Source organism: Emys orbicularis, chromosome 14, assembly GCF_028017835.1.
Source record: "Emys orbicularis isolate rEmyOrb1 chromosome 14, rEmyOrb1.hap1, whole genome shotgun sequence".
NCBI classification, from domain to species: Eukaryota; Metazoa; Chordata; order Testudines; family Emydidae; genus Emys; species Emys orbicularis.
This window is the reverse complement of record NC_088696.1, coordinates 18472149-18497644: the sequence shown is the minus strand read 5'-3', so window position 1 is coordinate 18497644 and position 25496 is coordinate 18472149. Positions and strand designations below refer to the sequence as shown.

The window sequence follows — 25496 nt, the reverse complement described above, 5'->3', positions numbered from 1 at the left end:
TTCATTTAGTTCCAGGGTCCCAAGTTTGATCCCGCCCACTGACAACTGGGGTCTGTCGGTATTACATACACAAGATGCAATGCAGCAGAAGATAGGGCCCAGAGAGTCTAATTCTGGATATGCAGCAGTATCTTAAAAAAAAAAAAATCCTAATTGTGAAGCCTACCTAACATGTCTTCCAATACAACTCTTATCCACACCTACAAATGCTGAAGCCAGAGCTCCTCATCATTGCCACATTTACCAACTGATCCATACTCATGAAGTTGGGTATGGCTGGGTGAATGGTTTGGGAAGGATTAAAATCCAGTCTCACCAGAGCAGGGTGAGTTCTAAGCAATAGCAAACTGAACACAAACTTCCATGAATTTGGGGTTAGCAACCATAATGTTACAGTGCTGTGTTGTGATGTGATGTTGTTTGGTCCATGATATTGTGACATAAATCCCCCCCATATTACTGGCTCAGAAGAACCCTCAGCTTTGCAAACACAATTCGTGGAGCATGGGAAGAAGTTTGATTTGAACCTATTCCTGAAGCATATTGTGAACTCTCACAGGTGTAGACACCATGAGCAGAGGAGCTAAATATGATTATGAATGCTCTGAACACAATAAATCCATAATGCATTTGACCAAGATGCACTTACTAATGCATCTGTTGTATACTTAGGTAGAAAGGGAACAGGTTGATAAGGGCAATGACCCAACAAGAGTAGAGAAGTATGGACACAAGTACGAAACGCTGTAGGAGGTTAATGATGTAGAGTTTATACAGGTTAAAATAAATCTCTCTTACACATACACCCAAACACTGACAAAACATATGCTCTCTCTCTCTCTCTCTCTCTCTCTCTCTCACACACACACACACACACACACACACACACACACACACACACACACACACACACACACACACACACACACACACTTCCAATGGAAGAATATTTACTTCATTGACATCTCTTGATGTTAGGTATTGATATCTAGACATTAGTACCAAAGAGACACATATTTGGTGACATCTCCCCATTTCTAGTTATTAGTACTCCTGTATTCAGTGGGAAATGTTCTGTGTGTTTGTGAAGGGTTATAAGAGTGGTCCCTGCCTATTCAAGGGTTTCTTTTGTTATATATTATTGTTCTGTGAATCATTTGTACCTTTCTGGATTTTTTTGTAACGCATTCACCATCCATTAGAGTAGCATTGTACATTATAATACAATTCTCTGAGGTTCAAGATTTGGCTATACCTATTATGTCTCTGTATTAGAATAATGAGCAATAATAGTGTATCTTCCTTTCTCAGTTGCTATTGCATATATAATTTGTTAACTCTAGTTATCAAATAAATAAAAGGTGTTACTTGTGATTTCAGTTTCTATAGGATGGCATATGCTCTATGTACACACACAAACACACATTACAAAACACACATATGGACCCAATTTCACAGAGACATTTTATACCGTAGACACTACTACACCAGTACTGAGAAACAATGCTATGCATAGCAAGGAGTTCTGATGACATCATATTAACTAAACAGACTGAGCAAGGTGTGTTTATAGCCATATCCAGAATTTTCCTGTTTTGCATTTTATATAAGATGGAATCCATGAAGTCTATAAAATACAACAAAGGAAAAGTAGTGTATAAGGCTACTCTGACATCCGTCAATCTAGGCATTGTATTCATCATCATGATAGCTGACAGCTCTGACAAAGAAGAGGTCTTCAAAACATTTATTGTGGTATATTGAGGACTGTGTTGCAATTGCAAGCTATCACTTTAAGGACAGGGGAGGGGGAAGAGGAGCTGTTTCTGGTTCTGTTGTCAGGCTAGGGAGCTAGGATCATAGTGACCAAAAGCTAATACTAAGAGGTGTTGAGAGCATGCAGCTCCACTGATTTCAATGGAAGTTGTGGGCACTCAGCACCTTTCAAAATCAGGTCCTATATGAGGACCTACCACCTTATCCTATTTGCTGCTAGAAACAGGTTGAACCTTGGCTGAGACTAGCTGTTCTGTGTCAGGCTGCTGACAGTGACCATAAAGGAAGATGGATATGTAATAGGATGGTCTATTTAGTTTGTTAACTCATAGCAAAATGATTGCCATTTCCATATCCGCTTCACATCTCTTATCTGAGCAGAGACGGATTAGAGTAACACCTTACAGGCACTGCATATACATTTATTCTCACTAGGAAAAGTCTGAGGACACTGAACCCCATACTAATCTCTTTATACTGGTGTAGATCCAGAGTAACTCCACTAACTTCTATGGAGTCACATTGGTGTCAATGAGATCAGAATCTGGGCCATGATCTTGAAGCAAGGAACATGTTGCCAGGAAAAAAATTAAATTAAGAAATATTTTCATTTGTTTTTGACAAAACTAAGAGGTTAAATCCTCTTCCACAGGTTTTCCCAGTGTTGTCTGCAATATATCCCACCAACAGCGAAGAATACATTGAGGTACCTGAAAATTATGGTGGTTCATTCCCACTGTATCTGAAGAAGGTAGGAATTTAAATACTGTTTCATACAACCAATAAGGTGACAAATGGTAAAATACCTTAGACTTCAGCTAAAGACCTAATCAAGATTTCATTGGCCTGATCCTCATCTTCACTGGTGTAAATCCGGAGTATCTCCACCAAAATTAATGGAGTCATGCCAGGGCAAAACTGGCATGATGGAGAGGAGAGTCAGATACTGACTCTCTATCAATGGGCCATTGTATAATAGGACCTTTTTGTTATATATAAAAAAGTCAATTTAACTCTTTGTTTTCTGTCTGCTTTCTAATCCCTAGTAGCTCTCTTCCATCCTCAAAGTGCTAGTATCCAGGAAACACAGGAGCCAGCTGTTGTCATCATATAAAAATATATTGAATTGAATACATTTGTTTTTGGCAATCTGTTTTTTGCTCCATAGTGATTAACTATTTCAGCCATGTCTTGTGTTAGTGACGTGGTTTGAAGTTGGGAGTTCAATGTGGACAATAAAAGGGAAAGATTCGATTGATCTTAATTTGCCTAAAGAGCTGAGAACTCAATAATTGAAATTTTCTATTTTTTGTTGTTAATTTTATGGAAAAAAATGGTTGAAATTTCCCATGGAAATGTCTGAATTTTTAGCAAAAAATAAAAAACTGAAAACGTTTCAACTAAAAAACAAGGGGTTGAAAGCTGAAAATTTTGATTTGAAAATGCTTCTGGACTACATACTGGGAGTTTTAGTCCAGGTGCCTCATGATCTCATTCTCCTCTCTGGGCTGGGGTCCCTAGCCGCACTATGTCTCCCATAATGCACCATAGTCTTCCCTCTTCTTGAACCACAACCAGCTGAATATCATAGGATTTCTTGGCCATGGTGCATCACAGGAAATGTTTGTCTGGAGAACCCAGTCCGTAGAGAAGGATGAGGGCATGAGGGACCGAAACTAAAACTCCATAAGGCACCTCACTGGCATTTCCAATAGAAATTTTTCGATTTATACCCCAAATGTTTCAGTTTTCTATGGCCCATATCCTTAATCTTCACAGAAATATGGAACAGATCCAGTCTATCTTAGGTTTTACACTAGTATCCATTTAAGTGTGGTCTTTCCATAATGTTTGATGAAAATAAAAAATGCTGATCCGAATCTGTAAGTAAACACCATTTACTGTAGTCACTCAGGTTAAATGTGTATTTTAAATAGTCCCATGCCATATAGATATTCTTCTGATTAATAGATTCCAAAAAGTAATTCCCTAGAAATGGGGAAAAGGTAAAACTGTATAAGAAAATAAAAGCTAAGTAATTTTAACACAAAAGTCAGAGAGCACATTACTGAAACAAAACAGGATCAATAACTATCACTGATAGTTGCATTTTTTTTAATTCATAACAACCTGTTTGAATTCAATAATTGATCTCTGTTAGAATAGCAAGTAAAACGTCATTTTCTTTCATAGTCACAAGCACCATCTGCCATTTAATAAGTGTTTTCTGTAACTCAGTCTGTACTTAAATTGACTTCAAGCAGATCACTGCCATTTTATGGCTGCTGTTCTCTGCACCACCAACTCGGATGCTTTAAGGTCAGTTTTGATAGTCAGTAAAGCTAAAGCCAGTATCAGCACAAAAATATGGGTATTTCCAGGCCTGAGTCTTTGGTGTCAGAACTACTTTGTTGATAGTAACAGCAGTATCACTTTCCAGAGCTGGTACCTTCTAAGTGCATGGGCACATGGATTGGTGCCAGGGACAGAGACATTTTTTAAAATAAAAATATTAAGGGCCATATTTTCAGAGGGCCTGAAAAAATAAGCCTTGCATGTGCAACATGTAATGGTCACGGGACTCTCTGAGTGTACAATTGTCCAGTTGTGTGTGAAGTATCAGAGGGGTAGCTGTGTTAGTCTGGATCTGTAAAAGCAGCAAAGAGTCCTGTGGCACCTTATAGACTAACAAACTGTTTGTCTATAAGGTGCCACAGGACTCTTTGCTGCTTTTACAGTTGTGTGTGCAAATTCAAGTTTTATGCACTGAAATGGATATACCTGCAAATATTTGTAGGCACATTTTTGAAGACTGAAAATCTGCCCCTCAATTTGTAATCAGAATAATTAGAGAATAATAAACTCAGTATCTTATTGTGTGTCAAGATGCTTACAAGTTGAAAATAACTTACAAAATGTACTTGTTCTTGAAGCATTCGAGCTAATCCTAAATTTCCTACTTAGGCAAAATGTCCACTAAAGTCACTGGATGTTTTGCCTGAGTAAGTACAGAAAGAATGGGCCCTTAATGACCGGATACCACTGTGTTTGTCTGTCTATTGTGCTTGCTTGTACCTTTAAATTTTAAGCCCTGCATTTTGAGATCTATGGCTGAAAAGTGCTATACAAGAGCTAAGTATTATTGTTCTTCTTGAGACAGAGGTTTACTTATTTGACACAGATCAGCTGTTGCAAAGTGCCATGTGCACTTGCAGCTCTATATAAAGAATAAGAATTTGTATAGTAACAGAACAGGAGCCAAAAAGCAAAAGAAATTAGAAACAAATATTAATTTAAAACTATGCAACTGTTTAACATCGTCAGCCAGAATCCCCATCTGACTAGTATGAATTTGCAAATGAGGATTGCTCTGGGTCCATGGTGGGAAAGGCCATTCCTGGATACATGTCAAGCGTTGGGCCACATAAGAAGAGCGGAGTCTCCTTTATTTGCATCATTCCCCAGTATGCCCCTCTGCCCTCCCACTTGCTGGCTCACCACAGCCTCCCATTTTGAAAGTGGAACCTGGGGATTCAAACCTCTCCCAGAGACAAATGTCACTTCCAGATGACAATACTCTCCAGGTATCCAGTGGTAAAAGACCTCCCCATCTTCTGCCTACTCCACAGATGTGTTGTGCTGTTTGGGCCACGCCTAGTGGTGATCTCACATTAGTATCCATGGAATCTGAGCATGAACCAAGAAGAATTAATGGCCCTTGGTGGCCAGCTATTACAAATGGCAGGCATTGCGCTTTGAGCTGTGAAGCCCCAAATGGCAAATAAGATGCATCTATTAGGAGTAAAATGTTTTCTCCTCTTTTGCTTTGCACTAACATACTCCCTTAATTACCTGATTTCCAACTTCAGATAAACAACACGCTCAATGGTGAGGCTGACATTCAGTTGGCTGGAAATGAAGAAGGCCTATTTGGAATAGATCCAGAGTCTGGCATTCTCTACGTCAGTAGACCCCTGGACCGGGAGAAACAAGCTTTCTACACTCTTCAGGTATGGCACACTCCGATGGCACAAGCCCCATCTCATCTCACTGCCCTACTTCACCCCCCTCCCGGAGCTGTCTAATGCCATTGTCATTTGTTCTGTTGGAAGTAAATATTGCCAGATACCAAAAGGAAAAAACTCAAGGACCAACTCCTAAGACCTTCCCTCAGTTTTTATTCAGTCCTTACACTGGCAAACTCCCATGGAAATCAACAGAAGCTATGGGTGCTCTCAGCCCCTCTGAAATAATTTCGGCCATTCATTTAGGTGCCTAAATTTGAATTTAATAACTAATGGCCCTGGGCTTGGGGGCGGAGACTGTGTCCGCCTTGTTTTTGACTCCATGGAGGTCTGTCACTCTTCTTTGAATCCAAGGTTTACAGACTAAATGCATTAGATTTAGTCTGCTCCAGTTGATTCAGCATTTACACAAAGTAAAGTTTATGTACAGAGTCCTGTTTACACGCTGAGCCTTACAAAACTGCATTAGTGCACCGTGCATTAATACTCTTATTACTGGCACAATGAGTTTACTTTGTACCACCTTTTACAGCAGCTTGGGCCAGATCTGGAGGTTTACTGAGCACCTATTGAGAACCGACAACTTCCACTGAATTCTACAGGAGTTACAGTAGCTCAGCACCATATCTAGACTTTCCTAAGAAACCATCTGGACTGCTTCCAGCTGGTTCTTCCTGGCCCAATCCCCTTCTCTCTAACATGTGCTCTGCTCTTAAAGGCGCAGTACCTACTCCTAACACGAGTTTCTATTTATCCTTCTTCAGATTTATTATAAGTATCTAACATCCCTCACTGCTGTTCTAATGCTCTCAACCCTGATCCAGAGACCTCCTCCCAGTGTGGCTGATGCATAAGCCTGTTTTCTGTAGGGCAGAGAATGTACTTTTTCCCATGCAAGGGTTTGGTGATGTTGTTGTGTATTTGTGACAAACTGAAGTTAGACAATCATTTCAATAGACTGCCCAGCAGTAAAAGAGCTGGGCTGTTTTCTGCTTATGAAATGGGAATGCCATTTAAATACAGATATCGGGTTGTCTGTCCACACAGCCTTCTTTCTGGACAACCCATGGGGCAAGATTGTGGCTAGCCCTGACTGGGTGCACAAGAGGGTGCAAGAAACTCCCTCCCATTGTTCACCTGGTCAGGAACAACCACAGTCCCCTAACTTACGCTAGTGCTGAGGGGCTGTTAGCACTAGTGACTGTGGTGCAAAATACCCTGAAAGGCCTGGGAGTGTGGAGTGAAGGCAAGGCTGTTCTCCCCTACCCCTTCTGCACTGGCTGGGGACCTAAGTCAACAGAAGAGCAGTGTATTCTGCATCCTCACAAAAAGAAGTACAGGAGCTGTCTCTGATCAACCTCTCCCCACAGCCTCCAGAGGCATATTACCCATGTCAGCACTGAGGCCAGGTGAGGCCTGAGCCAGAGGTCACCATTCTTTATCATATAAACCTATATATTATGTTTTGTTTCTTTCTGCTGCATTTTGAGTATTGCCCTCTACTGGATAGAATGAGAACTGGTCTGAGTGTCATAGACCCCATACTGCTAACAGCTAATGGTGATTCTCCATCAGTTCAAGGGCTAGTAGCCTGTGCCTTCAGTGCAGGAGGATTTGGGTCCAATCCCCACTTTTGCAGTGAAGTTAGAGGTGGCCACAATGAGCAGCACATTTGTCACTAAGAAATCATAGCTGGCTGGTGTATACACAGGGTATATTAATCTTACTGACGTGACAACAGTAAAGAATCACAACTTTCTTCTAACACTGAATAAGGAACTTTAAATAAAATAGCATTATCCCTAAACCTAGTCTAGTTTTCCACTGCTTCTGCCTAGAACCTTCCTCAGCACCCCTCCCTCTTGGCTTCTCGTTATAGATTTACAGAAACAGTACACATACCCTCACACTAACCTTAAAAGGCAGCATGTGCAAATGAGTACTATTGAAATACATGTTCTTTTAAAATCAGGTGACTGTAAAAGATGAAGACAAGCAGCTGGTTTTTAACCCTGTAACCATAACAATAGCAGTAAAAGATGAAAATGACAACATGCCAGTCTTGACCGAGGATACGTTCTCTGGAATTCTTAGCAAAGGGACAAAGCAAGGTAACAGTGACTCCCTGACTCCTTTCTATAAAGATCTATTTCATTTTTACTTGCCTCCGCCCCTTGACTCATGCCAAGGTTTTTATACAATGTGTATGCTAATCTTGGTACATTTGATGAAATGTTCCATTTTTAAGACCATCCATCCATTTATATTAATTGTATCATGTTTATATTAGAAACAACTCAGAGATTATCTGCTCTCTGAGGACGAGTGGGTTAGAGGGAAAATGAACAAGTACAAAATGGCTTCCCTCCTCAGAGATAACCATAACCATACGTGTGGATGTGAGAAGCTGAGTGCCTTTCTCTTTGGGATTAGCACATTCTTTTTATTTGTCATTTGGCCGATATATATGCAGTAAACAAGAGAGAAAATATAGAAACCATGTGATTGCTTGTTCCATAGCCTTTTGCACAGGGCTGCTGTGTAGCTGCTTTCAGATGTCAGTACAAAGCTTCCTGATCACTGATGCTCAGTAGTGAAATGTCAGGGAGGAGATAAGCAGGCTAAAAGGAGCCTATCTTAGAAGCTAGACTGTTCTATCATTAGTTTTATAGATAAAATTCACAACATATTTTTAAACAACAAACGTTATTGCCTAGCTGAGCATAAAGTCATAAAGAGAATGTTTTTAAAATGGAACCCAAGGTAATTTCAGGGCTTTCCTACAGGAAGTCAGAAAGTTTGACATGGTTAAACCATCAGATTAATCTGCCTGTGCATCTAAGTCCTCATGTCAACAAAGACATTTGAATGTGATCTAGGCTATCAAACACAGAGAAAAGTTTCCTGAAAATTTACTCCCTCCAAAGTCAGGCACCTCATGAAATGAGGTATCTTCCAAGTGATATGTCATGATGGCACGAGATGACAAGGGGCTGGACTAGATGACCTCTTGAAGTCCCTTCTAGCCCTAAATTTCTATGATTCTATGACACAGGGGCCAAACTCAGCTCTCATAGACACTAGTGCAACCCCCCCTTGGCTCAGCATCTCCACTGAGTACATGCAAGTTGCTCTGCAACATCTCCTGAGCTGTGATATCTTGTGGTAGATGCTGAGGTACTTTGCACTTACAGCCTCTCAACTGATGATCTCAACATGCTTCGCAAACATTAAACCTCACAACGCCCCTGTGGAAGAGCTGAGTGAAACCAAGGCACAGTGGGTAAGTGTCTCAAATTGGGCACCTTGAACTGAGGTATCCAACATTAGTGGACACTTCTGAACACTTAGGCCTAAATTGCTCGCCCAGTACCATAGAGAGGGCCAAGATCAGAAAAGATGTGTGAGTGAGTTCCCCTTACACTAACAGACTCCCTTAGCACTACCTACATCCACTCTACCAAGGCCAAAGAGGTCTAAGTAGGGGTAACCCCCACCCTATTTTAACTTACACTTCTGGCTCCTCTGCATAAGGATGAGTCTTGAGAAGATTAAAAATAAATAAATCACATTTTAAGCTTCAAGTGGTGACAGGGCAAGTTGTATTTTAATGTTAGCCGGTTGAGGTGAACCCCAAAGGGGGAGTTTAATGGGTCGCTTCTATCTGCTAATGTGTGTTAAAACACATCTTGTCCTATCTACAGTAAAGTTTTAAAACATGTTAGCAAGCACCCTTTTAAAAACACTGCTCATCCTTGCCTAGCATACCCTAAGAGGGTCTAGGTTAAACACTGAGTTGGTTCTCCACTGACTTCACCCCCTGCAAAGTGAAAGCAAAGGAGGTGTAAAAAGCTCCCATCTAAGAAAGGTAGCATTTTATGCTAATACAGGTGTCAGTCAGGACAGCAGGTAAGAGGCAGTGGTACTTACACTACTGAAAATCAGCTGTAGCTCCATTGAACTCCACTGGCTTATATTGCTGTAAAGCAGGTGTAAATAAGAGGAGAATAAGGCCCTTAATAATACAATTTCTTTGTCTGAAATCTGTAGTTGCCTTAAGTGTGACAGCTTCCTCAATGCATTCATTTGGGTTGCTTTGGTTGTGCTGCTTTGTATCATATCCCAGGAGGGGGTTCTTGACAACAGCATTCTTTGTATTGTAGAATGTTATAAAAAGTTTGGAGTGCATTTCCATATGATTGCGAGAGACATGGAAGCAATCTCATGCTGCAGTAACAGGTTTCACAGTGTGAAGACTAAATGAGTTTTAATGGGTACTTGTCATTTGCTACAATTTGTCACAAAAACTGAGGACTGAGGAAAACAGGCAGAGAACTATATTACTGCAATCTGAATGCGTTACTGGCATTTAACCTAACAGCATTTTCCTGATTCTATTTTCCAATTTGTATTAGTCCAACTGTTAACCCTTATGCGACCATAGTTTCCCCCGCTACACGGTAACAGGAACATAGCAGAAGTATTGAGTCTGATAGTTCGTACCCCTCATCCCCGGGAATGATCCTTAAAGACATTATTGGACCATCATTATGGCTTATCCAGGAAGGAAGGGAACTAGGTCAGCGGGCAGGTGCTTGGGACTCTGTCAATGTCTGTCTGTGTTTGTTAATCCGCCAAATGACTGTGATGACAGTGTGACATCAGCACTTTATGAATACTGATTGTATAATCCATGAACCAATTCCTGCTCTCCAATCGCTGTCTTACCCCACTTACACAAGGGGTAAAACCAGGGCAGAACTTGGCTCTACTCTGACCACGTCTTAAAGACAGTCATCTCTGGTGTTCTTGAATCAGGCCTCAAAAATATGAGATTGTCTTAAAAATCATGAGATTAAAAATAAAATAATAATAAATAATAATACTGGGTGGGGGTGGGGGGTGCACTTAGCCTTTAGGGTGCACTTAGGTAACATTTTCAAACTTGTTTCTGCCACCATGCATGCTAGACATTTACTTTTTCCCCACTGAAAGCTGAGAGCCTCACTTGATCAAATGCTTCCAGAGGTCGGTGCTTTAAGAAAAACACCAACTACAGTGAGGGCTGGAAACATGGAACCTGTAAAGCGGGGATCATAAGGAATGTTGTGAGGTTTAAGTCATTGGTTGTACAGGACTCCAAGTGCCTTGCATAGAAGGTGCTACATAACTGCAAAGCATTTATTATTCCAGCTTATGTATGGTAGCCATCTGAAGGATCCATGGAATTTAAAATCTTAATTGATGTAAGTTTACAAAAGAAACTAGTATACTAGCATGAATACACAAAGGCAGGTTAAATAAAGCAACTGAGGGGAAGTTACACACACTATACTTACGCTGTCACCTTCACATGAAAAAAAAAATCACATATAAGATGCCTATAGTCACAACACAGTTAAATTGATTCTAGATGGGAAGATTCAAGTTAAGAAAGGAGAATTGAAATTCTGTGACAGAAAGCATTTTTCGTGTTGAATTAAAATGTATTTTTAGATAAACCATTGTGCCACCAAACCCAATCTGTGATCTTTCTAAACCCAGGAACGTCTTTCATGCGGGTCAGTGCTATTGACTTGGATGACCCTTCCACACCAAATGCTGATCTAAGGTATAAAATCCTCACTCAGACTCCAAGCCAACCCTTAGAGAATATGTTCCAGATAGATTCAAGGACAGGGGCTATTTCATTATCTGCAGAAGGTAAGATAACGCTGGGTTGCTTTGTCCTTTGTATTGAAGTGTCTGAATAATTCTGGTCCTTAAGGTTGAAGGGCCTGAGGTCAGTTGCCTCCTTTTGTGTGCATACCCAGGGAAAGCAAGCAGGCACTCCTTTTGAGAGCTGGCACCTACATTGTTTATGTACAAATAGACTGGAAAGCCTCATTGCATATGCAAGTCTATTTCACATGTAACTCACTCCGCTGATAAGGCTTCTGGATAATCAAATTTCTACACAATGGAAAAGTAACAGAATGCAATATCCACTCCATGACGAAACTCCTTGTTAAATTTTTATATATTACATTTCCAAGAGCTTTCCATACCTTTGACAATATAGGGAAGCCCCTTCCAAGAGTCTCCACCAGGACTCTGATTCAGATTTTTAAATCATCTAAATAGTGCCAATCTAATCCCATCACATTACTCATTTTAGTATCACTTCATCATAACCTCCAAATTGAGTAGATTGTCTACTATCCTGGATGGAGTCCCTGCTCTTGGTTTCCCGTTGCCTTTCGACTGTGCCACCAGGCTATCCAGTTATATTGCCGTACTGTAGGAAACTATTTAATCACACAGATTTCTACCTGGTTTGTGATTAAAATCCTTTCTGCATGGAACCAGGTTTTATTTTGTACTAGATTTTTCTGAAGCTGCAGATTATAAAATACAGCTGAGCACTTAAACATTGTTACCCTTGTAAAATACAGCCAGATGCTTTGTATACACCCACATACTGCATGGCCGGTAATGACAGGCTGTAGTCATGGTTTTGTAGTGCAATGAACGGTCCTTTAGAAATTCACTTTGTGCACATACCAGCAGTCGTTGTGAACTGGATGAAAGAGGCTACAAAGACTAAACCCATGTGAATGTAACAGTCAGAAAAATCAGGAAAGTGCAGCTAAATTAAGTCAATACAAATGGAGAGGGGATTAAATCAATCTTTACAGCTTTTTTAAACCCATAATTCGATTCATGGCACAAATTGTGCCTAACCTATTATTTGATATCAATGGGGAGTGGAGAACCAAATGGCTTAAGAGAAAAATAACTCTTGTAAAAAGCCTAGAAGAAAATAGAATAATATTAAATGTTGGCAAAGAGAAGTCCTTAATAGGTTAAATGTCTGCTGCTCCCCCACAACAGAATACCCAGCTTTAGAGTTTTTTCATCCCATGCTACAACAGCTGAAGAACGAATCTTCTTGTGTGGGTTTCAATGGATATTACTCTTAGCAGGTCCTGCTAGCTTAGGGTATGTCTACACTACGAAATTAGGTCGAATTAATAGAAGCCGGTTTTATAGAAATCGGTTGTATACAGCCGATTGTGTGTGTCCCCACATAAAATGCTCTAAGTGCTCTAGTCGGCGGACCGCGTCCACAGTACCGAGGCTAGCGTCGACTTCCGGAGCATTGCACTATGGGTAGCTATCCCACAGTTCCCGCAGTCTCCGCCGCCCATTGGAATTCTGGGTTGAGATCCCAATGCCCGAATGATGCAAAACAGTGTCGCGGGGGGTTCTGGGTACATGTCGTCAGGCCCCTCCCCCTCCGTCAGAGCAACGGCAGACAATAGATTTGCGCCTTTTTACCTGGGTTACCTGTGCAGACAACATACCACGGCAAGCATGGAGCCCGCTCAGCTCAGCTCAGCTCACCGTCACCATATGTCATCTGGGTGCCGGCAGACGTGGGACTGCATTGCTACACAGCAGCAGCAGCTAACTGCCTTTTGGCGGTAGACGGTGCAGCATGACTGGTAGCCTTCATCGGCGATCTGGGTGCTGGCAGCCGTGGGGCTGGCAGCCGTAGGGCTGCATTGCACCAGCCCCTTGCCTTTTGCCTTTTGGCAGTAGATGGTGTATTACGACTGGTAACCGTCGTCATCGTACAGCAGTGGCTGGAACTCCGTATGTCCCCCAGTCCCCCATCCCCCCAGTCATATTCTGCTGCCTTCACAATGACGATGATGGCTATCAGTCGTAGTTACCTATTACAAGTTGGATCATCGCACATTAGCAGAGTCTTCCCTGAGCAGCAGATCGTGCAATAGGCCTGAAGGCCATCGTCATCATACAGGAAAAATGTGGCTATCGGTCTTAGTACACTAACTGCCAAGCGCCCAGTATTTGCTGCCAAGCACCCAGAAGATGCCGAGGGCTATCAGTCATGCTGCACCGTCGTCTTAAGATGTAAAAAATAGATTTGTTCTGTATTCATTTGCTTCCCCCTCCCTCCGTCAAATCAACGGCCTGCTAAACCCAGGCTTTTGAGTTCAATCTTGGGGGGGGGCCATTCTGTGTGACAGTTGTTTGTGTTTCTCCCTGATGCACAGCCACCTTTGTTGATTTTAATTCCCTGTACCTGTACGCCATGTCGTCACTCGCCCCTCCCTCCCTCCCTCCTTCCCCTGGTCCGTCAGATACTAGTTTCGCGCCTTTTTTCAGACCAGACGCCATAGCTAGCACTGGGATCATGGAGCCCGCTCAGATCACCGCGGCAATTATGAGCACTATGAACACCACGCGCATTGTCCTGGAGTATATGCAGAGCCAGAACATGCCAAAGCTAAACCAGGACCAGCCGAGGAGGCGATTGCAGCGCGGCGATGAGAGTGATGAGGAAATTGACATGGACATAGACCTCTCACAAGGCACAGGCCCCAGCAATGGTGTTACTGGGGCAGGTTCATGCCGTGGAACGCCGATTCTGGGCCCGGGAAACAAGCACAGACTGGTGGGACCGCATCGTGCTGCAGGTGTGGGACGATTCCCAGTGGCTGCGAAACTTTCGCATGCGTAAGGGCACTTTCATGGAACTTTGTGACTTGCTTTCCCCTGCCCTGAAGCGCCAGAATACCAGGATGAGAGCAGCCCTCACAGTTGAGAAGCGAGTGGCGATAGCCCTGTGGAAGCTTGCAATGCCAGACAGCTACCGGTCAGTCGGGAATCAATTTGGAATGGGCAAATCTACTGTGGGGGCTGCTGTGATCCAAGTTGCCAGGGCAATGAAAGATCTGGTGATATCAAGGGTAGTGACTCTGGGAAACGTGCAGGCCATAGTGGATGGCTTTGCTGCAATGGGATTCCCAAACTGTGGTGGGGCCATAGACGGAACCCATATCCCTATCTTGGCACCGGAGCACTAAGCCACCGAGTACATAAACCGCAAGGGGTACTTTTCAATGCTGCTGCAAGCCCTGGTGGATCACAAGGGACGTTTCACCAACATCAACGTGGGATGGCCGGGAAAGGTACATGATGCTCGCGTCTTCAGGCACTCTGCTCTGTTTCGAAAGCTGGAGGAAGGGACTTTCTTCCCGGACCAGAAAATAACCGTTGGGTATGTTGAAATGCCTATCGTGATCCTTGGGGACCCAGCCTACCCCTTAATGAACAATGGGTACACTATTTCACGTTAAATTTTGCTGTTCACATTACACAGCACATGTGCTTTCGTTACAAGGTCGCATTTTTCCTCTTATATTGAGGGCCTGCCGGTTTGGTGTGAGAGATCACTCACGCAGTGCCAGGCCACAGATTTCAGCTTGCAGGCAGCCATGGTAAGACACAGTCTTTTGGCTTTTTTAACCTTCTTAACATGTGGGAATGGTTTCAAACAGTAGTGCTCTCATTTCCCATACCAAGCACCCGTTGGGTTGGCCATTTAAAATGGGTTTGCAATGTAAAAGGAGGGGCTGCGGTTTCAGGGTTAACCTGCAGCACAAACCCAACTAACTCCCCTCCCCCACACACCCAATTCTCTGGGATGATCACTTCACCCCTCCCCCCCACCGCGTGGCTAACAGCGGGGAATATTTCTGTTCAGCAGAGCAGGAACGGGCACCTCTGAATGTCCCCTTAATAAAATTGCCCCATTTCAACCAGGTGACCGTGAATGATATCACTCTCCTGAGGATAACAAAGAGCGATAAGGAATGGATGTTGTCTGCATGCCAGCAAACACCGGGACCATACGCTGCCATGCTTTGTTATGCAATGATTCCAGACTACGTGCTACTGGCCTGGCGTGGTAAAATGTCCTACCATGGCGGACGGGATAAGGCAGCCCTCCCCAGAAACCTTTTGCAAAGGCTTTGGGAGTACATCCAGGAGAGTTTTCTGGAGATGTCCCTGGAGGATTTCCGCTCCATCCCCATACACGTTAACAGACTTTTCCAGTAGCTGTACTGGCCGCGATTGCCAGGGCAAATTAATCATTAATCATTAAACACGCTTGCTTTTAAACCATGTGTAATGTTTACAAAGGTACACTCACCAGAGGTCCCCTGTGTGCCCTCAGGGTCTGGGAGCACGCCTTGGGTGAGTTCGGGGGTTACTGGTTCCAGGTCCAGGGTGATAAACATATCCTGGCTGTTGGGGAAACCGGTTTCTCCGCTTCCTTGCGGCTGTGAGCTATCTACATTTTCTCCATCCTCATCTTCCTCGTACCCCGAACCCGCTTCCCTGTGTGTTTCTCCAGTGAGGGAGTCATAGCACACAGTTGGGGTAGTGGTGGCTGCACCCCCTAGAATGGCATGCAGCTCCGCGTAGAAGCGGCATGTTTGCGTCTCTGCCCCGGACCTTCCGTTTGCTTCTCTGGCTTTGTGGTAGGCTTGCCTTAGCTCCTTAATTTTCACGCGGCACTGCTGTGCGTCCCTGTTATGGCCTCTGTCCTTCATGGCCTTGGAGACCTTTTCTAATATTTTGCCATTTCGTTTACTGCTTCGGAGTTCAGCCATCAGTGATTCGTCTCCCCATATGGCGAGCAGATCCCGTACCTCCCGTTCTGTCCATGCTGGAGCTCTTTTGCGATCCGGGGACTCCATCATGGTTACCTGTGCTCAGGGCCGGCTTTAGGCCAATTCAGCCGATTCGGCTGAATTGGGCCCCGCGCTGCAGCTCTCCACCCCGCCCTCAGCTCACTTCCCCCTCCTCCCCTGAACGCTCCTCCCCTCCCCTGCTTCCCGCGAATCAGAGATTCGTGGGAAGTCTGAAAAGAAGCAGGGGCGGGCAGGCAGCACCAGGTAAGCTGGGGTGGCGGGGGGCGCGAGAAGGGCTCCGGGGAGGCGCGGCCCAGTCCGGCCCTGGTTCCGGCCCTGGTTCCGGCCGAGCACGGAGGCCCCAGCGGCTCTGGCCCGGCTTGGCTCCAGCCCGGCCCCCGCGGCGCGGCGTGGCTCGGGTCCGGCCCGGCCCCCGCGGTGCGGCTCAGGTCCGGCGCGGCTCCGGCCCGGCCCTCGCGGCGCGGCTCCAGCCTGGCCCGGACCCCGCGGCGCGGCGCGGCTCCGGGCCTGACCCAAGCCCGGCAACCCCGGCCGGAGCGCGGCTCAATTCCTGGGGGCGGGGCTTGCAGCAAGCCCCGCCCCCAGGAATCGGGCCCCGCTCTTGCTAAAGCTGGCCCTGCCTGTGCTGATGAGCTCTGCGTGGTCACCTGTGCTCTCCACGCTGAGCAAACAGGAAATGAAATTCAAACGTTCGCGGGGCTTTTCCTGTCTACCTGGCCAGTGCATCTGAGTTGAGAGTGCTGTCTAGAGCGGTCACAATGAAGCACTGTGGGATAGCTCCCGGAGGCTAATAACGTCGAATTCCGTCCACACTACCCCACTTCCGACCCCCTAAGGCCGATTTTATCGCTAATCCCCTCGTCGGAGGTGGAGTAAAGAAACCGGTTTAAAGGGCCCTTTAAGTCGAAAGAAAGGGCTTCGTCGTGTGAACGTGTCCAGGCTTAATTCGATTTAACGCGGCTAAAGTCGACCTAAACTCGTAGTGTAGACCAGGCCTTAGACTTTCCTTTCTTTTCTAACTGCCATGTGTTGTAGAATATTGTCTAACCAAAGAGACTATTTCCATGATTTTTAATTAAAGTATGAAGATAGGTTATTATAGAGTAAAATTCCCTCTAAAATACAGGAATAAATAGAGCAGCAAGTAGAAAATAACAAAAACAAGAAAGAGATAGTGGGGCCAGATTTACAGAGGTCTGCATGAGAAAAGATACAATTGTTTCAACAACACGTGCAAATGTTTGTGTTACACTACATCATAGCTGCTTATGAAGCTGCAAGAGCTGGTCGTTTGTGCATGGCGTTACTGCAGTAGTGCAGTGAATGCACACAATTTAGGTGTGCAAATGCAAGACCTAGGTCTGAAAACCAGGCCCTGGTTTTACGTATTACTTTTATTTTTGCATTTTTAAATGCTAGATAGGAGTGGCTACTGTATGTAACGTGCACTTGAAAGCAAGCCCAAGGCTGAGATAGTAGCTCTAAGTGTTTTCATGAGACTGAGGTTCAAGATCTGCCTTGAAAAATAGTGAGTGGTCATCTCCTAGGAGAGCTCTTGTCTGCATCTTAGGTAAAAGCTAAAGGTCACAGGGGCAATCAGGAAACATAGAGACCAACCATGGAGATTTGTTTGCTTCACTTATGTCTGAGCTCTGTTTTAATTAGACTAATCAAAATGCACGTATTGAGTCCAGCAGCAAACCCATAACGAGGCAGGGTCAGCTGAACTGAGGCCTAGAGGCCTACGGAGGCATCTATTCAAGCACTGTTCCCAAAGTGTCTGAAATACATTTTACAGGGAATTGACTTTCATTGTGCTAAAAAGAGTTTAGTTATGGAACACAGCCTCCTTAAAACAGAGACCAGGGGAAGTAGGCTGAGGAACCCCCGACTTCCATTTTATTTATTTATTTGACTCCTAGTCCTATTATTTTTCCTACTGAAAACGCAATCTGAGATAAGCCTTAGGGCAGGGATCTCAAACACGTGGGCCGCTATTTGCTGTGGCCCTCCAAGCTCCCCGCCCCCCCGGAGTTATTTCCTGCGGCTGCCAAGCTCCCCTCCCCCGCTGGCCCCCCCTCTCCCCCAGCGTGCCGCGTCCCCGCTCCTCTGCCTACCTCCAGGCGCTTAGCGCTCAGGGGAGGAGGCGGAGCAGGGGCGGGGATTTGGGGAAGGGGTTGGAATGGGGCAGGGAGGGGGCGGAATTGGGGGTGGGGACTTTGGGGAAGGGGTGGGAAGAGGCGGGGTAGGGGCAGGGCCTCATGGAAGGGGTGGAGTGGGGGCGGGGCTGGGGCGGAGGGGGGGGGGGGGCTTTTGTATCTTTATATGAAAAGGTGTCAGTGATGCGGCCCTCGGGCCAATGAACTAGTCCTCATGTGGCCCTCATGGTGATTTGAGTTTGAGATCCTTGCCTTAGGGCCTCTGGTGTGGGGCCTCTGCCTTTCCCCAGGAACCCTAACAGTACTGCTCCTTGGATTCACATCCTGCTTCACTCAAGCACTCAGGGGCAGCCCTTTTGAGTATTGGCTGTTTTTGGTTGGGATCGCTTGTGGGTTTAGACCCTCATGTCCAACTTGACAGAGCTGTAGAGCAGAAAGGGCTGTTTAAAGTAAATCTGGGGGCCCATGCAAAGCCAGCCCCTACTAAAAGGCCCAACAGTCAATATGTGAATGTCTCCTCTCCATAACCTGCTCCATACTTCCCTGCCATCCCAGCAAGGGGGACTCATTCGCACGTAGACTGGGGTCAGGGCTGGCTCCAGGCACCAGCGCAGGAAGCAGGTGCTTGGGGCGGCCAACGGAAAGGGGCGGCACGTCCAGGTCTTCGGCGGCAATTCAGCTGCGGGTCCCTCAGTCCCTCTCGGAGGGAAGGACCTACCGCTGAATTGCCGCTGAAGAATGAAGCTTTAGTGGTAGAGCTGCTGCCGAAGTGCCGCCGATCGCGGCTTTTTCCCCCCCCCGCTGCTTGGGGCAGCAAAAACGCTGGAGCCGGCCCTGACTGGGGTGGTGGTAAGGTAATAATGGATGGGTTCAGATCTGGAGTGTGGGTTTGTGACAAGAATTAGGGAAGGAGGGAATGGTGGTTTTTGGTTAAAGAAGAGTAATGTGGGGAAGCATGTGACATGCCCCAGCCAGGGCTACACTATAGTGAGAAACATCCTGAAGTTATTCTCCCACAAAGCTGTTGGTCTGCATGAAGCAAATTGACATCAACCCCCTTCAGCACTAGAGTGTGAGCAGCCAACATCACACCAATGGATGGTGGGAGCCAAAGACCCTAGGACCCAATACAGCTAAAGATGTGGCAGAATTGGGTGAATTGGGCCCTAATGAGCAGGAACAGGATAGTCCTAATCAGAGCCACTGGAAGCCCTTTATCCTGACTTTCTGCAATGGGATGAAGTCATGTGCTACATCGCAGACAGCACAGTTAGTCTGTCATAGAGTCATAGAATCATAGAATATCAGGGTTGGAAGGGACCTCAGGAGGTCATCTAGTCCAACCCCCTGCTCAAAGCAGGACCAATTCCCAACTAAATCATCCCAGCCAGGGCTTTGTCAAGCTGGGCCTTAAAAACCTCCAAGGAAGGGAGGGGAAATCTGGGAAATTTGTGGCTGTCATGGGAAATCTGGGAAATTTGTGGAACACATTGCAGGTAAGTGATGGCAAATTCAGGTCAAAGCCCTGCCCTGAGCAGAATGGGTGATTCACCTTGAATTCTTCCCTGTCTCCAACTCTCATTTTTCCCTTTCACCTACCTCCTTGCCACATCCCTCCCCAGGGAGTCCAAACACATCATCTCCCTCCCTTGGCTGGTTCTTCTACAGTCTGCGGCTCTTGGATGGTCTGCCCCAGGCAATACTGCTTCCTGTGGCTTTCAGCAGCAGAAACCACCTTTGAGAGAAGATTTAACAGAAAATATCCCACCACTACCAGTGACAAAAGATGATATCAGGGATACAATGTACTTACCACTTATCACCCGCAGGGGAAGCAGAGGCGGCACTTCTACCCCTGACTTTGTGGAAACGGCAAAGCTGAAGTTAGTGTGAGTCATGGGTGGGTAGGATATAGGAAGACACAGAATCCCTGACCCCCACTGCAAACTAAATGGCCTAGTTGTTTGGCCTAACCTACCAAAGAAGAGGGGGACAGTTTTCATGTCCCCCGTCCAGTTTTCATGTTTCTGCTAAAGGATATAAAAATGTATTTGACAAAATTCTCTTTATTTGCAGGTAGCTCTTTGCTAGACTCATCCCAGGTCAGCAATTATAAACTAGTTGTGCAAGTTAAAGACCTAGGAAATCAGTCTTTGGGATATCGTGCATTAGCGAACGTTGAAATTGCAGTTGTGGAGAACACCTGGATAACCCCAAGTCCCGTTCTCCTTCAAGAACACCTAAATGTAACTTATCCAAAGAAGATTTCAAAGGTGAGTCAAGGAAGCAGATTTTTCAAATTCATGTGACTTGGCTGAATTAACATCACAACCCTTAGAACTATTTCTGAGCGCTCTCCTGCATTAGTAGGATAGGCTTTAAGCCTACAAACTCTTATGCATGTGAGCAACCTTGGGTATATGAATAGTCCCAGTGAACTCAATAATATTACTTACATGTGCACTTACAGACTGCAGCCATGGAGTGTAGCTTCCTTATGAAAGGATTGTTGTGGTCAAAAAGCTAAAAAGCCAAAGTAAAACCAGCATGGCAGCAGGCTGAGTTTAATTAGGAGTACTGAAAAGGGTTCTTGTTCTGTGATCTTAAAGTGATGACTGATGGATGTGTGCTTCATCCATACCATAGTATTAAACACCATTGGTTTTTCAGACTGCCATATCTATTTATCAAAGTGTCAAAGCTCAACACCAGTGTTTGCCATTCATACCCCTACACACACAATAGCTGATATCACTGTTGGATTTCCCCAGCTTTCTTCATCCAAACCTGCCTGATTTCCTGTAAAGCTCTCCCCATTCCAGCACTTCCAGAAATGCAGCGCTGTTGCTGTGTAATGTATGGACAGAAACCTGCTGTGGTTCTGTTTACTGGAACTCTGAAGGGAATCCCTCAGGAATGAACAGATGAAGAGTGTAAAAAAAAGTTGCTTAAAATAACATTCTTATTTTAAACACTGCTCACAGACTGCACTGTCTCTCCTACTCTCCTCTGGTGGCTAGTCAAGAAATGCAGTAAGGGAGCGTTCAGCCACACAACTCCATGTACATAGTTTGGGAATAGAGTCATATGGGTTAAGAAGCATGAAATCTAAACAAAGTCATCCAAGAAACATTAGTGCTAGCATAAATAAATGGATGTTTAAATTAGAATACAGCCTCCATAATGGCTTCTCCCGTTATTTTGAGACTTGATGAAGCATTACACACATCCCATTTATAAGAGTTACCATTCCACTTTCTCCTTGTTAGGAACTGTTCTGCACCCATGGAGCTGAAAGGGTTTATGCTTGTAAAAACAACTGACAGGTAATATTTTACCAGGGCTGTGCAGTCTAAACAAAAGTGTTTGTAGCTACAACATTTCTATGGCAACAGTAAAAAATTGCTCTGAGTTGGCTTGTCCACTTTCCCTTATAATATCTGGCCTAAGACAGTTTATCACTTTTTGCTGGTATGATATTGCAGATCTTTTTAGCTCTAGTAATTTAATTTTGGATTTAAATCAATCTGAAGTGATTTAACTTTCAGTCTGCTAAAGGATGCCAGGCAAATCTTTCGCTGATTTGATTCTGCTTTGGCTTGAGAGGATGTACAGATTATACCATAGAACTACAAGGAAACCTGTCCCAAAGTTTTATAAGAATTTCAGTTATTTTTAGCATCCAGCGATCAAAGCATTATTAGCCATTTGAATTTAATGGATATAAATGTTGAGTGGGGTACAGTGGACATTTGCCATCTCTTGTCTGCAGCCTGACTAACAATGATATGACCTTATAGTGCTTGTCACTGAAGGATCTCAAAGCACACTTACAAACATTAAGTATTTAAGCCTTGCAGCACTCCAAAGGGCAGGTAGGCAACTACTGCCTATTTCACAGTAACAGAGGCATAGGGGCTAGGGAAGACCTGATTTTTAGAGGTGATGAAGACTTATAAATCTAATTAAAGTCAATGGGAGCTGCTCAGCCTTGAAAAATCAGGCCCAGAGTGACTTGCCAAGGGCCATACGATAATCTGACAGTATTGAGGATACAGCCCAATTCTCTTGATTCCCAGAACCATGCTGTAGCCAGCAGACTACATCTATACAGCACTTGCAGATAATATAAATTGTTTTTAAAATCTCTTGTGGCAAAGTATCATGGCATGATTTCCAACCACAGCTGCTTTAAAGACAGATACTACACGTTGTCTAGGTGTCAGAGCCCCCATGACTGCCTTTTAAAAAATGAACATAATTTTAAAGAAAGGTCCTGGGCTGGTAACTCCAGAGATCAACAGCCTCCATTTATCCATCAAACAGGGAAACTGTGCAAACAACCCCATGCTGCTCTGCCAATATGCCTCAACACAGATCTGAATGGAAGACTTATAGGGTGAGAAGGCAGTTCATTTTCTATGTATAGTCAATCTCTTGTTTCTCTTCTCAGACTGCCAACAAATATGCCAATTAGTGATCATTGTGATAGTGACGGTGGGTGATCTCTTGTCCACTAGGACTGAACTGAGACCACCAACTTGTTTCATCGGCGCACATTCTGGAGATGGAGCCTTTCCTATTTTATTGCCATTTCCTGTGAAATTTGGAATACTGGTCATTTCTGTGGCTGTCTGTCCCCTTGATTCCAGGTTAACTGGAATAGCAGAGAAGTGCATTACTATCTGAAGGAGAGCTTCCCTCAAGGCCTTTTTTCAATTGATCTAGAAGGGAATATCTATGTGACACGAGCACTGGACAGAGAAAGCCAAGCAGAGGTACGTATGAATAGAACGATCAGTTAGGGAGTTTAGCTTAATAAATCCAAAGTTTCAGTACCCAACCCTTAATTAGCACTTGAAGATTTGACTAACGAGAAAATTCACTAGATACTTATTCATTAACAAACCTGCATGTATGTGAAACAGAATCTTAAAGTTAGAACCATGCAGTTAGAACCATGCAACTAGAATCTATCTATTTATGTACTTATATGGCCCTCATCACTGGGAGGTAGGGAAGTACTATTATCCCCATTTTACAGATAGATAGGGAAATAAGGCCTGGGCTAGATTAAGTGACTTGCCCAAGTTCATATAGGAAGTCTGTGGTTGAACCAGGAGTTAAACCTACAGTTCCCTATCCCCTAGACTAGCTTTCCTCGCTTATTAGTGATAGGCTCTGCTATTGTTTATACCAGTGCACCTCTAGCATCTTTATACTCCACCTTCAGCAAACTCCCAAATATAAATAAGCCAGTATTTTGTTTTTCTTTCATCCAAATACAATGGACTGCATTAATACGATCTGTCTTTGTATGCCAGTATCACTCTGACCTCTGCTTGTTCATGTAGTTGTTCCCAGTGGGCTAAATCTTAAAATCTTCAGCCAGATTGTATTCAGTCATGGTTCTGGTGAATGTCATTACTATCAACAGGCATTTATTTACCTGAATGAGGTTTGGGTAAGGACCTCAGGCTTTGGCCCACTGAGAAGAACAGAGCCAGATTTTGGCCTATGTTGTACAAAGAGTCCCCAGCTGGAATAGAGAGTATAGATGGTTGTTTGGGGGCATTCCTGAAGCAAGGGGGGCCTGGATGGAGCACTGCTATTCTCAAGAAATCCCTGGCTGTAATTGGCCTTTGGGGTCCCTTCTGAATTTGCTCCCAGCAGTCAGCTGGGGTATCATGAGGTGTTTGAGTGCGGATCCTGCGCCAAGTGGAACATGGCTGGACTCAAGGATTTGGACACTATTGTTTGCACAGTTTTGGCCTACATGTTAATAGGAGGCAATGTCCTGACCACAGTGCCACAGGTCACACTTTGGCAAGGGGATTATTCAGAACAGAGTCTGCTGATTTTTCTGTATTAAGGGAACATATGGCCCTAGTATTTATAGCAGGAGGCCTGGACCTTCCATATAGTTGGAAAGCCTGCAAGCTGGCATTTGGGTTTCTAAAGTATCATTGATGGTAGAAAGAAGACAAGTTTTACCTTCAAACTCTAGATTCTTATCCCTGGAACGTATAAAGCTGAGAGCACCATGTCCAATGAAGTGAGGGTCTAAAGACCTGTTACAAAAAACAAACAAACCACTTTATCATACTGTAATTTGAACCTTGATCAATACTTGTCTGCATAGTTTATAAATAGAATGAAATTTTGGCGCTGTCTTTCATAGGCTTGCTAATCCAGAAATGATTAGCTCATGGGACAAAGTCTCATGTTCCGGATATGACCCAAGATTAACATGTTTTGGTAAAGCTTAGTTTCCAAGTGAGACTGTGCTGGTAACTCAGCTGTTTATAGTACCCACTGTCATGGTTCACATGCAGCACAGAGTTTCATAAGAATTAATTTCATATGGATCACTTCCCCTAGCTGGAGGGACAATCTGTAGCACAGGAAAGGGGAGAGAATTTTAAATATTACGGGTCCAGTCCTACACTCTTCTCTTCAGCAGAACTCCCATTGGTTTCAATAGGAGATTTGCCAGATTAAGTAGTGCAAAATTAGGCCCTATGTAACCCATAAGAAGTTCCATAGAAAAGTTCTATACAGTGTAATAGAGAATGGTACCCAGTCTATATAATTTCTCACAGAACTATATCCCTGCTATGATAGTCTATAGCATGGCTTAAAAATCTTAAAGAAAGCATCTCATTCTCTATTGAATTCTACAGAGTAATTTCTATAGAACTCCCATATAATTTTTACAGAAGCATATTGGTTCTATCCCCATTGCACTGAGTAGGACTTTTCCAAAAGGGCAAATATAAATGTTAATTTCTATTAAATGAATAAAGTTGATTAAATCTTAGGTTAATTAAAAATTTTCTTGTGAATTCATTTGAACATTGTCAGTATGAGATTCAGATTTTTGCCGAGAACAAGGATGGAATGCTGTACAATGAGCCACTAGAGCTCCTGCTAACAGTGATGGATGAGAACGACAATGGGCCAGTATTCTCCCAGGAGATTTATCAGGTAGAACTTAAGGAGAACACAGCCAAAGGTGAGAGTTG

General features: G+C 44.1%; 1 protein-coding gene across 1 annotated transcript in view; it reads left to right on the top strand.

Annotated features, from left to right (window-relative positions):
* CDH16 (cadherin 16) overlaps positions 1–25496 on the top strand; it is a 70422-nt gene that overhangs the window by 10791 nt on the left and 34135 nt on the right. The window contains exons 3-9 of the mRNA XM_065416834.1: positions 2429–2527; positions 5646–5786; positions 7774–7912; positions 11346–11504; positions 20548–20744; positions 23124–23249; positions 25336–25486. Of these exons, the coding sequence (XP_065272906.1) occupies positions 2429–2527; positions 5646–5786; positions 7774–7912; positions 11346–11504; positions 20548–20744; positions 23124–23249; positions 25336–25486 (1012 nt within the window). The remainder of the gene's footprint in view (positions 1–2428; positions 2528–5645; positions 5787–7773; positions 7913–11345; positions 11505–20547; positions 20745–23123; positions 23250–25335; positions 25487–25496) is intronic.